At 44.7% G+C, this 17,228-nt stretch overlaps 1 protein-coding gene and 1 long non-coding RNA gene across 52 annotated transcripts; one reads left to right on the top strand and one right to left on the bottom strand.

The window, feature by feature from the left end:
- Nucleotides 1–1,667: 1,667 nt before the first annotated feature.
- Nucleotides 1,668–16,900, top strand: fdft1 (farnesyl-diphosphate farnesyltransferase 1). Of its 2 annotated transcripts, XM_035775084.2 has the most exons (8): nt 1,668–1,889; nt 4,458–4,555; nt 7,676–7,859; nt 10,787–10,915; nt 14,618–14,809; nt 14,895–15,071; nt 15,239–15,391; nt 15,526–16,900. In XM_035775084.2, the coding sequence occupies exons 1-8, from the start codon at nt 1,791–1,793 to the stop codon at nt 15,748–15,750; spliced, it is 1,257 nt and encodes a 418-aa protein (XP_035630977.1). In that variant the 5' UTR covers nt 1,668–1,790; the 3' UTR covers nt 15,751–16,900. The 2 variants fall into 2 exon arrangements, with proteins under 2 accessions (XP_035630977.1, XP_035630976.1); XM_035775083.2 differs by lacking the exon at nt 1,668–1,889 and having other exon boundaries at nt 3,995–4,555.
- LOC127931366 (uncharacterized) lies at nt 11,198–14,490 on the bottom strand. 50 transcript variants are annotated; one of them, XR_008140850.1, is made up of 9 exons: nt 14,254–14,391; nt 13,882–14,098; nt 13,634–13,819; nt 13,448–13,602; nt 13,262–13,385; nt 13,045–13,137; nt 12,580–12,951; nt 12,425–12,517; nt 11,198–12,207 (listed from the first exon to the last, which is right to left on the bottom strand). It is a non-coding gene; the product is annotated as an uncharacterized LOC127931366 (long non-coding RNA). The 50 variants fall into 50 exon arrangements; XR_008140846.1 differs by having other exon boundaries at nt 12,363–12,517; XR_008140858.1 differs by having other exon boundaries at nt 11,198–12,021; nt 12,115–12,207; nt 12,363–12,951.
- Nucleotides 16,901–17,228: the final 328 nt, after the last annotated feature.

Here is a 17,228-nt window from a genome sequence, read left to right on the forward strand (position 1 = left end):
GGGCAGGCAGAGGTCAATAATCCAGGATGGGTTGAAAAGGTACAGAACGGCAGGCAGTCTCGGGGTCAGGGCAGGCAGAGGTCAATAATCCAGGATGGGGTGAAAAGGTACAGAACGGCAGGCAGTCTCGGGGTCAGGGCAGGCAGGGGTCAATAATCCAGGATGGGGTGAAAAGCTACAGAACGGCAGGCAGTCTCGGGGTCAGGGCAGGCAGGGGTCAATAATCCAGGATGGGGTGAAAAGGTACAGGAAGGCAGGCAGTCTCGGGGTCAGGGCAGGCAGAGGTCAATAATCCAGGATGGGTTGAAAAGGTACAGAACGGCAGGCAGTCTCGGGGTCAGGGCAGGCAGAGGTCAATAATCCAGGATGGGGTGAAAAGGTACAGAACGGCAGGCAGTCTCGGGGTCAGGGCAGGCAGAGGTCAATAATCCAGGATGGGGTGAAAAGGTACAGAACGGCAGGCAGTCTCGGGGTCAGGGCAGGCAGAGGTCAATAATCCAGGATGGGGTGAAAAGCTACAGAACGGCAGGCAGGCTCAGGTTCAAGGCAGGCAGAATGGTCAAAATGGGAAAGACGGGCGACACCTGGAGGGGGGTGGAGACAAGCACAAAGACATGTGAAACAGTTCAGGGTGTGACATATATAGACATAATATGACATGTGGAATGTCTTCATTCTTTTGATACTTGTGTAATATTTACTGTTCACTTTGTATTGTTTATTTCACTTTTGTTTATCCATTTCACTATCCTTGGCAATGTTAACATATCTTTCACATGCCAGTAAAGCCCCTTGAATTGAATCGAGAGAGGGAGAGAAGAAGAGACGAGAGAAGAGAAAGAGGGGGAGGAGAGAGAGAGACAGGGAGGGGGATTCAAGTCCTTCAGGTGAAAGGTATATTTCAGGTTGATCCACTAAATTGTAGTGAATCTGCTGGTGTAGCTCACTAATCTGTAGGCTATTTAGAAAAGCAGAGTTTAGCCAGTCCCCTGCCCCAGCTACAGGTTCAGTAGGCTTTACTGTACAAGTGTAAATCTGAAAACTTTTTTTTTGTCTTCTGTTTTCTTCTAATGTAAAAATGTGCAACACATATACAGTAGCTTGATTATTCTCACACACACACACACACACACACACACACACACACACACACACACACACACACACACACACACACACACACACACACACACACACACACACACACACACACACACACACACACACACACACACACACAAATGCACAACTTCACAAGCATACACACAGGTCATGCCAGTCTACTGTATGAAAACTATCCCATTATACATACAAAAAGGGAATGTTGATAAATTCATTATAATAAATAAATTAGCCTAAAATGTAGGACATGAGCAGCTGTTGACTTGGTCTCAGAATAACAGAATATTTTTTGGTTATTAAAACTGGTGATGTACAGTGTGACATAACAACAGTATCTGTCACACTCCGTCCGGATGGTCTCTCGCGTTAAACAACGTATCATCCAATCAGATGCCTCAGTTTGGAGAAACACGGCCGGGGCGGGACGTCACACCAGCCGCTCTAGTCATCCACTGGTCGACGGGCACTGAGCCCATGATTTTCTGACCAATCACAGGCGTCATTCGATCTGACGACTTTTTTTCGGTAGAAAGGGGCCGGCTGCTCTATAGCTCAGCGGCTCAACGTTTGAATGGAGAAAATATTGCCATGTTTTAAGCGCACTTGGGTGGAATAAGCACACGATACAAGAAAGCATCATCGGCGTACGTGTGGTCAAAAGATAAAACATGGATATCGTAAAATCGTTAGGACACCCGGAGGAAATATTCAACCTGTTCAAGTTTAAAATGGGGGGCTGTCGCACTGTGATGCCCAAGTTGGACTATGTGAGTAGCTAGCTATCTGCTCTAAACCCCCCGATTATTGCCTACCTGTAACCTAGGCTACGGCACGACTCGCTATTTTCGTGTCTTATACATTTTGGAATAGCATAGACCTACACAACACAATGTGCGCGCTAACAGTGCCAGTCTGTATCCATGCATCTCTTCAACATTGGCCCACTTGCATTTTCTACACAACAATGCTTCTGGCTTCATCAAATGTGTAGACACAATGGCACAGTAGTAACAGTAATAGCAATGGCACAGTAGCAATGGCACAGTAGTAACAGTAATAGGTTACCTTGTCAACTAACTACCTGAATGAACTAGAAGGGTAGCCTATTCTAACTCTATTTCTCACAGCAATGTTTGTATTGTGTAGGCCTAGGATAAATAATAGATGCGCAGTTCAGGCTAGAGAGAAGGATAACCATTGACTTAATGGCTGGGATTTGCGTTATATAATAGCCTTTGAGGGTTCATTCCGGGAGCAGATGCTGTGCGCATGTTTGTTTGACGGCGCAGGTAATGCCTGATTTCCGACACTTTAAACACCGCTTTGACCTGGAATGATGATAGTTGAATGTCCAGTGGTGAAGATCCCTTAATAGAAAATGACTCAAGTAAAAGTCACCCAGTAAAATAGTAATTGAGTAAAAATCTAAAAGTATTTGGTTTTAAATATGCTTAAGTATCAAAGTAAAAGTAAAAGTATGAATAATAAAAATGCATTATATTAAGCAAACCAAAAAACATACGGATATCCAGGGTCACACTGCAACACTCAAGACATCATTTACAATCAAAGCATGTGTTTCGCGAGTCTGCTAGATCAGAGGCAGTAGGGATGACAAGGGATGTTCTCTTGATATGTGTGCGAATTGGACCATTTTCTGTCCTGCTAAGCATTCAAAATGTAACGAGTACTTTTGGGTTTCAGGGAAAATGTACATAAAAAGTTGAAGTAAACGTTATACCCCCAAAAAACGTTATTTATTTTATCTAACCTTTATTTAACTAGGCAAATCAGTTAAGAATACATTCTTATTGACAATGACTGCCTACCCCGGTCAAACCTAACCCGGACTTTAAAGTATTTTTACGTAAGTACTTTACACCACTGTGAATGTCCAGTAGGATTTCCCATTATGATGGATGAATGACACTATCATAACGTTATAGCCAAATAGAGAGTATTTTATGACGAGAGCTAGCTTTGAAATAAGACACTTCAGGTGTCAATTAAAGGGGGGCGATGTTCTTGAATCAAGAGTCCAGTTACATGCGAAAATCTGAAAGCGAGTGGTGGCTTCCCCTGGCTAGTGCACAACGGTGTGCGTCTTGAGTTCAGAGCAGCCTGCCAGTCCTCGATGGGCATAATGCAGGGATTATCAACTAGATTCGGCCGCTGGACGATTTTTTATTGAGTGGATGGTCAGGGTCCAGAACATAATTACAAATCATTTGCAAACTGCAAATTGACCGCAAGACGCCCAAACGGATATAATATTGAACTAAAACACAATCATTTCAAACCTTGCTTACATTTCTATATGATCCCATACTGTTTATCTCTCCATTATGCGTGGGAATACGGCCAAATAAAACCAGGCCCGCGGGCCGCCAGTTGGAGACAACTGGCATAATATAACCACTTTGTTTTTGCTACTGTCTGCCACTAGATGACAGTACAGCATCATCTGTCAGTCAGCTCAACATTTCCCCATATTCATGCGTTTTGCAATGTTGAGAAAATTGGTAAGAGGAAATTGTAGGCAAGCAACTTCTTATGCGTCACTGGGTTGGCCAAATAAGCCTACCTAATTCAAATTACGATTGCAGAGAAAGACATAGACTTACACAATAAAACGTTTAGTTATGTGTGAATAATGATGTGCATGATCATTATTTTGGAGAATTGATAGGTCTGTGTCCAATGTTTAGCAAACATGGCGTATGGTGTGTTACATGTTGTTCGGGGGGGTACTGCTTACTCTTGCAGAAAACACTGCTGTGTTATGACTGAAGTGGGAGGGGCTCCGATGTCAAACTGCATCACAGCCTACTGCTGCGCTCAATGGGTGCGCCCGTGGACAAATTCTTCGAGGTATGTGGATGGATTTATTACTCTGGTCTGGAGACTGTATAGGCCGTGAGACTTGTTTAAAGATCACCGATTGACCCCGCCCTGCAAAGTCTATAACTTCCTAAAGTTTTCACCCCGCTACAGAGTAACACTCCATGTCCTCTGCTGAACTGCGCGCACGAATTAATACCACGGATATTAATAACTGGATAGCCAACAATGTTGTCTAAATTGCTCATGGAAGGCTGAGCGTCCATTTTCCTCATATGGCCGGAGCTTGCTGCAAGTGTCCGGTTTCTCTCACGGTGTTCAAGCGCTCTCTCTGCGTCACCCCGCGGAGCCCTGGACCCGCTTCACGGTCCCTTCTCTCCGGGGGACGGCTGGGCGAGAGGGGCGTGCAGGAGGGATGTTGGGCCGCCCGCCCCAGTGCTTTGCGGACAGTAGGCTCTTACCGACACCCCGTGTTTCTCTGTTTCTCTTGCCAGGAATCCATGAGTGAGAGTCTGCGGACATGCTACCTCTATCTGAACCAGACCAGTCGCAGTTTCGCCGCTGTTATCCAGGCGCTAGACGGAGAGTTACGGTAAGTTTGCATAACCTTGCCAACTTTGCTCTCCAACCATGCAGGTAAGGGGTGTGTCTCCAGCATGTCGAAGTAAACAAGGAACCATGACAGCTGAATGCCAGCACTTTGGCAAATACACGACAAGAATGTGATCGGCTATTGGAACTTGGGAGGATTTTAGGGTATTATTATTGACCCTGGAACAATGGTCAGTTTTGACCTTGAGTTCGCTTATTTACCCATTTTAAATCTGGAAAAGAAACTGATTTTAATATGACAGAAAAGTAGTCTAAACTAGCCTACAAAGTAGCAAATGTATAGCCAAGTGCACAAGCTGTAGGCAAGTTGTAGGGCACTACTGTAACTGAACTGATTTGCTTGCGGGGGAATTCAATGTAACTGCTTATAATTATATTACAGCCAGCCATATTCCCCTGCTGCAGCACTGTGTCTTCCCACCATTCAGTTTACAGAAGTGCTGGTTTTAAGTGCACATTGTGTGTGTTTGTGCGTGTTCCTGAAAGGTTGCTTACAGGTTTTTACAGCTGTCATTCAAATGGCATGACGTTTCCCTACACATAGGACCTACAGTAGCTAGTTCACACTTTGTTGAGACATGAGTCCCTGCAGTAAAATGAAGCTTCATACCATACTGTTCATCACATGTCAGGTGTTACATTAAAGTTCAATATTGGTGTCAGCCCTTTCCCGAATGCCGGGATTGGTGTCAGGCTTTGCCTGCTCAGTCTGTAACCGTTGGGTTTTCAGTGTGCCGGTCCTAACATTTCAACACAAATGAATCACTCGCATCTATTTGTATTGAAATCAATGGCACCACGACGATGAGAAACAATTCTGGGGTTCTTCCTGCAAACGTCTCTAGCCTTAATACCACACACGGATTTGAAAGTCAAATGACCACTGTTGCTATTTAGAAATCGATGTGAGAATGATTTTCCGAAGTGAACTAGTAGGAAAAGTCTTAACCTGTTAAAGTGTTGTATTTCCTTCTGTAATCCTTTTTTCTACTGGCTAACTTCGTCAAATCATATTCTCACATCAATTTCTAAATAGTGACAGGGTTTGGCACACATTTCTGTGATCGTGTGACCCTCAAATCTGTGTGGCATTGAGGCCCTAGATGTTTTTTGTAGGAGGAGCCCCCACATTTGTCTTCCCACCGTGGTCTGGAAAATGACAGGCTCGTTCTAATGCTGCGTTCATAACCAAGTGGGAAGGTAGATCTTGTTAGTTGTGAAGTCATGAATACCAGTTGGATGCATTCACATGTTTTGATCTCGTTGAGAAACGGCGATTGGCTAATGGCCAACAAACTGCATCAACTATAAATAAAATTACAGCTATCATGCTCCTATTATAGTGTTCAAAAACCATATTAATAGATTGCCTTTTATAAAGAATGTTTATTGTTGCATTGAACTGACGAAAGTGCTGTAATCGAGGTAATTTCCTTAGTAGATGACATCAGAGGTCAGCACGTGGGAGAAGTCAAAGTTCAGGGATGATAGTCAAGTTTCCCACTAGTAATTATCAGTTGGAGTGGCATTGAAGTGGGTTTTTCCCAGTTGTATGTTGTAAATTCGACCTTCCCAATTGGTTATGAACGCAGGTCATGCCCTGCGTTCATAACCAATTGGGAAGGTCGAATTTACAACATACAACTGGGAAAAACCCATATGACAAAAACACTGGTACTAAAGCAAAGATATTGGTCTCTTTTAAGCAATCAATTTTGCGTAATTGTGATTACTATAAACATTTACACTATCATCACCAATCTGAGGTGAAAAGGATGTGTATTTCCTGTAAATATTGTGTGGTGAAAATGTTTGTCTGTGTAATGTAGTAACACGTTCTGTCCACCATAGGGAAATTAGAGTAATATAAAATAATTCAACATGTCAAACTAATTTAATATTTTAATTTAGGATGATAGTAAATTAAGCACAGTCATAGATTTTTACAATAATTACAAATATTTCTTACTACTTTCACCATAGAGCGAGTTTAAAAATACTCCTAAACAATTTTAATGGGCGCTCTAGACTAGAGCTTCGAATCAAATACATTTTTATTTGTCACATGCTCTGAATACAACAGGTAGACAGGTAGACCTTACCATGAAATTCTTACTTACAAGCCCTTAACCAACAATGCAGTTAAGAAAATATTTACTGAATAAAATGTTTTTAAAATGTAACACTAACAATAATGGGGTATTGGTAGCGAGTCAATGTGCAGGGGTACAGCTTAGTTGAGGTAATTGAGGTAATGTGTACATGTAGGTAGGGGTAAAGTGACTATGCGTAGATAATAAACAACGAGTAGCAGTGTAAAAACTAAAGGGGTGACTGTGCAGCAACCTGAACCTTTGACGTTCCCTAGTAAGAGGTGTCTCTGCAGCCTGTCCAAGTAAGGAACCATGGCAGCACTTTGGCACATGCCAGACAAAATTAGATATTGGAACTTGGAGGATTTTAGGTTATTTTTTATTATTGACCCTGGAACATATGGTCAGTAATCAGTTTTGACCTTTAGTTCACTTCTTTACCTCTTTAGGGCTTAAGAACAAACATATTTTGATATGACAGTAAAATAACCTAAACTTCAAGTGACAAACATACAGTATGGACTGCAAGTGCACAAGCTGTAGGCAAGTTGTAGCATAGGCCTGCGGTTACTGAACTGATTTTTTGGCGGTGGAATTCAATGTAAACAAACGGCTTCTATTGCAGCCATTTGTACATTGTGTCTAATCCCACGGTTCAGTGTACAGAAGTGACACAGCTGGTTTTAAGAGCAAAGTGTGTTCCGGAAGGTTGATGAAATTTTTTTTTTTTACATCATTCAAATGGCATGCAGTTTCCCTAAACAGATGACCGACAGTATTTAGTTCACACACGAGTCCCTGCAGTAAAATGTATTAAGCTTCATACCAAACATCACATGTCAAGTGTTACATTAAAGTTAAATATTGGTGTCTGTCAGCTCCTTCCTGAATACCCAGGGTTGGTGTCAGCCCTTGCAGGCTCACTCTGTAACAGTTAGGTTTTCAGTGAGCAGGTCCTAACCTTCTCAAATCAATGAATTCTTCCCCTGTCCCTTCTTTTTATCCAGGCATGCGGTGTGTATCTTCTACCTGGTCCTACGTGCCCTTGACACGGTGGAAGATGATATGACCATCCCCCTGGAGAAGAAGGTGCCCATGCTGAATGACTTCCACACGTACCTTTACCAGGCCAACTGGTGCTTCACTGAGAGCCACGAGAAGGACAGGCGGGTCCTGGAGGACTTCCCCACGGTCAGTGGAACTGCTGGCACTACTGCGTACTATATAACCCTACATAAAGTGTAAAAATCTGTTGGTCTCTACATCCGTCGAGAACTAGGAACATGTCAAAACTATTGCACGCTCGTCTGTGTGGTTGGCTTCTGACTCCTCACCCGCTAGTTACTTCAAACGGATTCAGTTAGATCTGCCCACTATAGTGTTGTCGGGTTAGAATATTATGTTGAGGCCCATTACTGTACACTTTGTCACCACCACATACATGTGGACACATCTGCTTCCATTTGAGGTATTTTACGTGGTTCCAAAAAGGGAGGAACAATACAATCATGAGGACCTATTACAAGATACTAAGATAAATACATGTGCAATAATATAGAAATCTACTAGCAACGTAGAGAGAATGTAAACATTACATTTTATATATATATACAAATAAATATATATACAAATATATATATATATACAAATAAATAAAATGTAACCAATACAATATATATATATATATATATATACTGCTCAAAAAAGGGAACACTAAAATAACACATCCTAGATCCGAATGAATGAAATATTCTTATTAAATACTTTTTTCTTTACATGGTTGAATGTGCTGAAAACAAAATCACACAAAAATTATCAATGGAAATCAAATTTATCAACCCATGGAGGTCTGGATTTGGAGTCACACTCAAAATTAAAGTGGAAAACCACACTACAGGCTGATCCACCTTTGATGTGATGTCCTTAAAACAAGTCAAAATGAGGCTCAGTAGTGTGTGTGGCCTCAATGTGCCTGTATGACCTCCCTACAACGCCTGGGCATTCTCCTGATGAGGTGGCGGATGGTCTCCTGAGGGATCTCCTCCCAGACCTGGACTAAAGCATCCGCCAACTCCTGGACAGTCTGAGGTGCAACTGGTTGGTGGATGGAGCGAGACATGATGTCCCAGATGTGCTCAATTGGATTCAGGTCTGGGGAACGGGCAGGCCAGTCCATAGCATCAATACCTTCCTCTTGCAGGAACTGCTGACACACTCCAGCCACATGAGGTCTAGCATTGTCTTGCATTAAGAGGAACCCAGGGCCAACTGCACCAACATATGGTCTCACAAGGGGTCTGAGGATCTCATCTCGGTACCTAATGGCAGTCAGGCTACCTCTGGCGAGCACATGGAGGGCTGTGCGGCCCCCCAAAGAAATGCCCCCTAACACCATGACTGACCCACCATCAAACCGGTCATGCTGGAGGATGTTGCAGGCAGCAGAACGTTCTCCACGGCATCTCCAGACTGTCACCTGTGCTCAGTGTGAACCTGCTTTCATCTGTGAAGAGCACAGGGCGCCAGTGGCGAATTTGCCAATCTTGGCAAATGAAAAACGTCCTGCACGGTGTTGGGCTGTAAGCACAAGCCCCACCTGTGGACGTCGGACCCTCATGGAGTCTGTTTCTGACTGTTTGAGCAGACACATGCACATTTGTGGCCTGCTGGAGGTAATTTTGCAGGGCTCTGGCAGTGCTCCTCCTGCTCCTCCTTGCACAAAGGCAGCTGGAGCTGCAGCTGGGTTGTTGCCCTCCTCCACGTCTCCTGATGTACTGGTCTGTCTCCTGGTAGCGCCTCCATGCTCTGGACACTACGCTGACAGACACAGCAAACCTTCTTGCCACAGCTCGCATTGATGTTCCATCCTGGATGAGCTGCACTACCTGAGCCACTTGTGTGGGTTGTAGACTCCGTCTCATGCTACCACTAGAGTGAAAGCACCGCCAGCATTCAAAAGTGACCAAAACATCAGTCAGGAAGCATAGGAACTGAGAAGTGGTCTGTGGTCCCCACCTGTAGAACCACTCCTTTATTGGGGGTGTCTTGCTAATTGCCTATAATTTCCACCTGTTGTCTATTCCATTTGCATAACAGCATGTGAAATGTATTGTCAATCAGTGTTGCTTCCTAAGTGGACAGTTTGATTTCACAGAAATGTGATTGACTTGGAGTTAGGCAAGTCATTTAAGAACAAATTCTTATTTACAATGAAGACCTACCCCAGCCAAACCCGGACAATGCTGGGCCAATTGTGCGCCGCCCTATGGGACTCGACAGGGCATGGACTCTACAAGGTGTCTAGAGCGTTCCACAGGGATGCTGGCCCATGTTGACTCCAATCCTTCCCACAGTTATGTCAAGATGGCTGGTTGTCCTTTGGGTGGTGGACCATTCTTGATACATATTCTTGGAACTGTTGAGTGTGAAAACCCCAGCAGCGTTGCAGACCTTGACACACTCAAACCGGTGTGGCTGGCACCTACTACCATACTCCGTTCAAAGGCACTTAAATATTTTGTCTTGCCCATTATCCCTCTTAATGGCACACATACACAATCCATGTCTTAATTGTCTGAAGGCTCAAAAATCCTTCTTTAACCTGTCTCCTCCCCTTCATCTGCACTGATTTAAAGTGGATTTAAGTAACATCACTAAGGGTTCATAGCTTTCGCCTGGATTCACCTGGTCAGTCTGTCATGGAAAGAGCAGTTGTTCTTAATGTTTTGTATAATCAGTGTATATTACACCCAATAGCATTTCCAACACTTACTTGTCAATGGATGGACAACACTTCATTTAGGAACAGCATGTCACAGTCTGTCAGCAACACAACTATTTGCTTCTTCTTTTGCAATGGAAAAACATGCACTAACTAGAGGTGAGCAGAGCTGTTTTCCTGCAGTGCATCGAAGCTCCCTGATTGGTTGGATGAACAGAGGTCTGAAGGGTGATCGACAGGGCTACATGCCAGTCAGGTGGAATGAGCCTGCCTTTTTTTTAACCTAAGGATTGCATAACACTGTCATGACAATGAAATATTTTGCAGAAATCATACAATGGGCATCTGTCATCATGCTATGTGCGTGTGTATTTAAATGAATCTCTTTTCTGTTCAGATTTCCTTGGAGTTCAGGAACCTGGGTCAGGCATACCAGGATGTGATCACGGACATCTGCCACCGCATGGGAGTTGGAATGGCTGAGTTTCTGGAGAAGAAAGTGGGCTCCATGAAGGAGTGGGACCAGGTAAATGTCACCTTAATGTTAGGCAAGCATTATACAAGTGTTAGACTAACAGCTTCACATTTGCTGGTTAATAGTAGAGCTGGGAATTGCCAGGGACTTCACGATACAATATTATTACGGTACGATATGTATTGCAATTCGATACTGTGATTAATTGCGATGTTCCAAACATTGCTCACCACATGTCTGCTGCAGAGACGAGGGAGGATTAGAAAACAAGTTTTGATCAGTCATGGAAATAAAAGTGCTAAAACCGATTTGCTCCCTATTGAAAAAGAAGATGGAGAACAAACTATGAAGGAACAATTACTGGAGTTTTGGTGCAGGTACAGCCAACAAGCGCAAAAATAATATTGTGATATTGTCAAAACGATAGGATACGATATATTGTAAAACATAATGTCCTGATATGTAACTGTATTACCTAGTGGTAGCCTGACGTGTGTCACTATTACCTAGTGGTAGCCTGACGTGTGTCACTATTACCTAGTGGTAGCCTGACGTGTGTCACTATAACCTAGTGGTAGCCTGACGTGTGTCACTATAACCTAGTGGTAGCCTGACGTGTGTCACTATAACCTAGTGGTAGCCTGACGTGTGTCACTATAACCTAGTGGTAGCCTGACGTGTGTCACTATTACCTAGTGGTAGCCTGACGTGTGTCACTATAACCTAGTGGTAGCCTGACGTGTGTCACTATTACCTAGTGGTAGCCTGACGTGTGTCACTATAACCTAGTGGTAGCCTGACGTGTGTCACTATAACCTAGTGGTAGCCTGACGTGTGTCACTATTACCTAGTGGTAGCCTGACGTGTGTCACTATTACCTAGTGGTAGCCTGACGTGTGTCACTATTACCTAGTGGTAGCCTGACGTGTGTCACTATTACCTAGTGGTAGCCTGACGTGTGTCACTATTACCTAGTGGTAGCCTGACGTGTGTCACTATTACCTAGTGGTAGCCTGACGTGTGTCACTATAACCTAGTGGTAGCCTGACGTGTGTCACTATAACCTAGTGGTAGCCTGACGTGTGTCACTATAACCTAGTGGTAGCCTGACGTGTGTCACTATAACCTAGTGGTAGCCTGACGTGTGTCACTATTACCTAGTGGTAGCCTGACGTGTGTCACTATTACCTAGTGGTAGCCTGACGTGTGTCACTATAACCTAGTGGTAGCCTGACGTGTGTCACTATAACCTAGTGGTAGCCTGACGTGTGTCACTATAACCTAGTGGTAGCCTGACGTGTGTCACTATTACCTAGTGGTAGCCTGACGTGTGTCACTATAACCTAGTGGTAGCCTGACGTGTGTCACTATTACCTAGTGGTAGCCTGACGTATGTCACTGTAACCTAGTGGTAGCCTGACGTGTGTCACTATTACCTAGTGGTAGCCTGACGTGTGTCACTATTACCTAGTGGTAGCCTGACGTGTGTCACTATTACCTAGTGGTAGCCTGACGTGTGTCACTATAACCTAGTGGTAGCCTGACGTGTGTCACTATTACCTAGTGGTAGCCTGACGTGTGTCACTATTACCTAGTGGTAGCCTGACGTGTGTCACTATAACCTAGTGGTAGCCTGACGTGTGTCACTATAACCTAGTGGTAGCCTGACGTGTGTCACTATTACCTAGTGGTAGCCTGACGTGTGTCACTATTACCTAGTGGTAGCCTGACGTGTGTCACTATAACCTAGTGGTAGCCTGACGTGTGTCACTATTACCTAGTGGTAGCCTGACGTGTGTCACGGTAACCTAGTGGTAGCCTGACGTGTGTCACTATTACCTAGTGGTAGCCTGACGTGTGTCACTATTACCTAGTGGTAGCCTGATGTGTGTCACTATTACCTAGTGGTAGCCTGACGTGTGTCACTATAACCTAGCGGTAGCCTGACGTGTGTCACTATAACCTAGCGGTAGCCTGACGTGTGTCACTATTACCTAGCGGTAGCCTGACGTGTGTCACTATTACCTAGCGGTAGCCTGACGTGTGTCACTATAACCTAGCGGTAGCCTGACGTGTGTCACTATAACCTAGCGGTAGCCTGATGTGTGTCACTATTACCTAGCGGTAGCCTGACGTGTGTCACTATTACCTAGCGGTAGCCTGACGTGTGTCACTGTAACCTAGCGGTAGCCTGACGTGTGTCACTATAACCTAGCGGTAGCCTGACGTGTGTCACTGTAACCTAGCGGTAGCCTGACGTGTGTCACTGTAACCTAGCGGTAGCCTGACGTGTGTCACTATAACCTAGCGGTAGCCTGACGTGTGTCACTATAACCTAGCGGTAGCCTGACGTGTGTCACTATAACCTAGCGGTAGCCTGACGTGTGTCACTATTACCTAGCGGTAGCCTGACGTGTGTCACTGTAACCTAGCGGTAGCCTGACGTGTGTCACTGTAACCTAGCGGTAGCCTGACGTGTGTCACTGTAACCTAGCGGTAGCCTGACGTGTGTCACTGTAACCTAGCGGTAGCCTGACGTGTGTCACTGTAACCTAGCGGTAGCCTGACGTGTGTCACTATAACCTAGCGGTAGCCTGACGTGTGTCACTATAACCTAGCGGTAGCCTGACGTGTGTCACTATAACCTAGCGGTAGCCTGACGTGTGTCACTATAACCTAGCGGTAGCCTGACGTGTGTCACTATAACCTAGCGGTAGCCTGACGTGTGTCACTATAACCTAGCGGTAGCCTGACGTGTGTCACTATTACCTAGCGGTAGCCTGACGTGTGTCACTATAACCTAGCGGTAGCCTGACGTGTGTCACTATAACCTAGCGGTAGCCTGACGTGTGTCACTATAACCTAGCGGTAGCCTGACGTGTGTCACTATAACCTAGCGGTAGCCTGACGTGTGTCACTATAACCTAGCGGTAGCCTGACGTGTGTCACTATAACCTAGCGGTAGCCTGACGTGTGTCACTATAACCTAGCGGTAGCCTGACGTGTGTCACTATTACCTAGCGGTAGCCTGACGTGTGTCACTATTACCTAGCGGTAGCCTGACGTGTGTCACTATAACCTAGCGGTAGCCTGACGTGTGTCACTATAACCTAGCGGTAGCCTGACGTGTGTCACTATAACCTAGCGGTAGCCTGACGTGTGTCACTATAACCTAGCGGTAGCCTGACGTGTGTCACTATTACCTAGCGGTAGCCTGACGTGTGTCACTATAACCTAGTGGTAGCCTGACGTGTGTCACTATTACCTAGTGGTAGCCTGACGTGTGTCACTGTAACCTAGTGGTAGCCTGACGTGTGTCACTATTACCTAGTGGTAGCCTGACGTGTGTCACTGTAACCTAGTGGTAGCCTGACGTGTGTCACTATTACCTAGCGGTAGCCTGACGTGTGTCACTATAACCTAGCGGTAGCCTGACGTGTGTCACTATAACCTAGCGGTAGCCTGACGTGTGTCACTATAACCTAGCGGTAGCCTGACGTGTGTCACTATTACCTAGTGGTAGCCTGACGTGTGTCACTATAACCTAGTGGTAGCCTGACGTGTGTCACTATAACCTAGTGGTAGCCTGACGTGTGTCACTATAACCTAGTGGTAGCCTGACGTGTGTCAAATGACAAATAGCTTGATGCTACATGAAAGTCACGTAAACCCACTGATTTCTACACTTCACACCAGTCTGTAATAGATTTTTGAGTGTTAAATACATGTGCATTAACATTACCCCCTGTGCAGTACTGTCACTATGTGGCAGGGCTGGTGGGTATAGGCCTGTCCCAGCTGTTCTCTGCCTCCCAGCTGGAGGACCCCGAGGTGGGCAAGGACACAGAGCTGGCCAACTCCATGGGCCTGTTCCTCCAGAAGACCAACATCATCAGAGACTACCTGGAGGATATACAGGTGGCAAGGGCCTTCTGGCCACAAGAGGTAACTACACTGTGTGTGTGTGTACTGTATGTGTCATTTAATGGGGTGTGTGTAGTTAATGTGTGTGTTGCATGTCCCTCTGTAGGCATGGAGTCAGTTTGCGTGTCGTCTGGAGGACCTGGCAGAGTCTGACCAGCTGACCTCAGCCCTGTCCTGTCTCAACCTGCTGGTGACAGACGCCCTGCGCCACGTCCCTGATGTCATCACCTATCTGGCACGCCTACGCAACCAGAGCGTCTTCAACTTCTGCGCCATACCACAGGTAAATGCTACCATTGAAATGTTACATTTCAAAGTACATTCCCACTGGAGAAAGCTGCTAGTTGCATTTCCATTCAACACATTTTCACTTTTCATTCCTGGTTGTTTGAGTCAGGATCCTCAGGGAGCATTTCATTTTGCTGTACTGTATGTCTCAATAATGTCCAGGTGATGGCGATAGCGACCCTCTCAGCCTGTTACAACAACCCTCAAGTATTCCAGGGCGTGGTGAAAATCAGGAAGGGTCAGGCCGTCACCCTCATGATGCAAGCCACCAACATGGGTGCTGTGCAAAGCATCATGGCCCAATACAGCCAGGAGGTGTGTGTATCTTTGGGTGTGTCATGTATTCAATTGTGTTTGTTTGTGTTATTGTGCATCTGAGTGTGTGTTCTTACTTTAAGTTTGAGTTTTCTGATCTCTCTCGCGCTTTCTTTTTCTCTCTCTTTCTCCAGATGCTACAGAGGGTGTCCTTGACAGATCCATCCCGGGACAAAACCCTGTTTATCCTGGGTGTGATCCAGGAGAGGACTCTCTCCCAAGCCACCCTGGCCTCCCGGACTGCCCACCTCTCCCCCATGTACCTCTCCGCTGCCATGATCCTTGCCGCCCTCAGCTGGCAGTACCTAAGCACTACAGCTGGACAACCTCCCGGCACTGCTGACATGCAGGGCCACTGAGCCCACTCAACCCCCACTAACCCTCACCCTGCATGGGGTGCACGACTGAGATGCTCCCCTCTCTCCTGAGGCCTGGTTCTCCCTCTCCCCTGGAGGAATCTTACCCTCCCATTCACCTGTCCTGTTTAACTCACCTGTGATGGTCCGTAGAGGCCTGTACTATGGGAGTCACTGGTAGCAGGGTTGTCTTATTGTGTTTGATAGTGATTTGCAGTCTTACTTTCCGTAACATTATTTTCTAACACATTGGTCATACTCACGTCAGATACACACGGCACCTGGCACATCTCTCATTTGTTTTTTTGATTTGTTTTTATGTTGATTTTAGTTATTTTGTAACCACAACCCTGGTTTTGTTTGTTACATGTTTTGAAAGGGAGAATTCCAATAGAGCTATAATGGATTGGTAATTTCACTTTTTTTTTTCAACATTAATTTGAAATGTGAATAGGATTTAGTAAAGTCTTGGACCCATCACACAAACCTAAAGCACACACAGGACATTGCGATTAAGAAACATCAACTAAACCATTGTGCATTTCTTATAAAGGGTTTTATTTGGGAGAGGGGGGGGGGGTTGTAATGTTATTTTCAATAGCAACTAATGACAACACAATGGTTCTGTTTGATGTGTTTTATAAGTGTCTGTATATCTCCATAGCAAGAACTAAGATGATTGTTTATGTACAGTATAGCTACATGTTGTCACATTCAATCATAGTAAACTGGACACATCTCAATAGTCTAAAGTTGCCTCCTCCCCTTGTATTCTCTACCTCAACTGCACTGATCTGAAAAGACGTAGCAAATATGAAACAATATGACAGAAGCCTAGCTTAGCTTTCATCTATATGTCTGTGTCTTTCTCATTGTGGACAAAGGAAAGGGGACTAGGAGAGGAAGCTACATTTGTCTTTTGAGACATGCCCAGTGTAAGACGATACAGAGACTGGTGGAAGCAGGATTGCAGCAGAACACATAGTAGCAGGCTGCTAAGTGTCCTTAAGACAGAGCTTTGGTGAGTAGGAAGGCTACAATAGTGTGGTGTATCCTTGTACACAACCAAAGAAGACATGAATATTGCTATGTAATGTGATCTTTTAATTTGTACATCATTGAAAAAAGAATAAAAGACAATAGTGTTTCTGAATGTTTATTTTATTTTTCTGCCTCATCAGTGTCCTTTGTAAGTTAACCCAGTTTTTTTTGGAGGTTGACTTATCCTACAAGACAATGGATGATAGTTTTATAGTTTACAGACAGTAAAATTGTACATTCATTAAAGATGAGTTCAAGTCATGCTAGTTCAAAGTCCTGGGGGGAAACACTCTAAACCTGTTGTTGTCATTTATGTAAGACTGTATGTTTTATTTCAAACATTTCATAACTCAAATTGATTGGAAGGTGAATGTTTTTTTTCTTAGTTTTCTAACATTGGTTCAATGCAGACATAATTCCAGTGAGTATCTGATGCTCAT

This window comes from Oncorhynchus keta, chromosome 8, assembly GCF_023373465.1.
Source record: "Oncorhynchus keta strain PuntledgeMale-10-30-2019 chromosome 8, Oket_V2, whole genome shotgun sequence".
Taxonomy (NCBI): domain Eukaryota; kingdom Metazoa; phylum Chordata; class Actinopteri; order Salmoniformes; family Salmonidae; genus Oncorhynchus; species Oncorhynchus keta.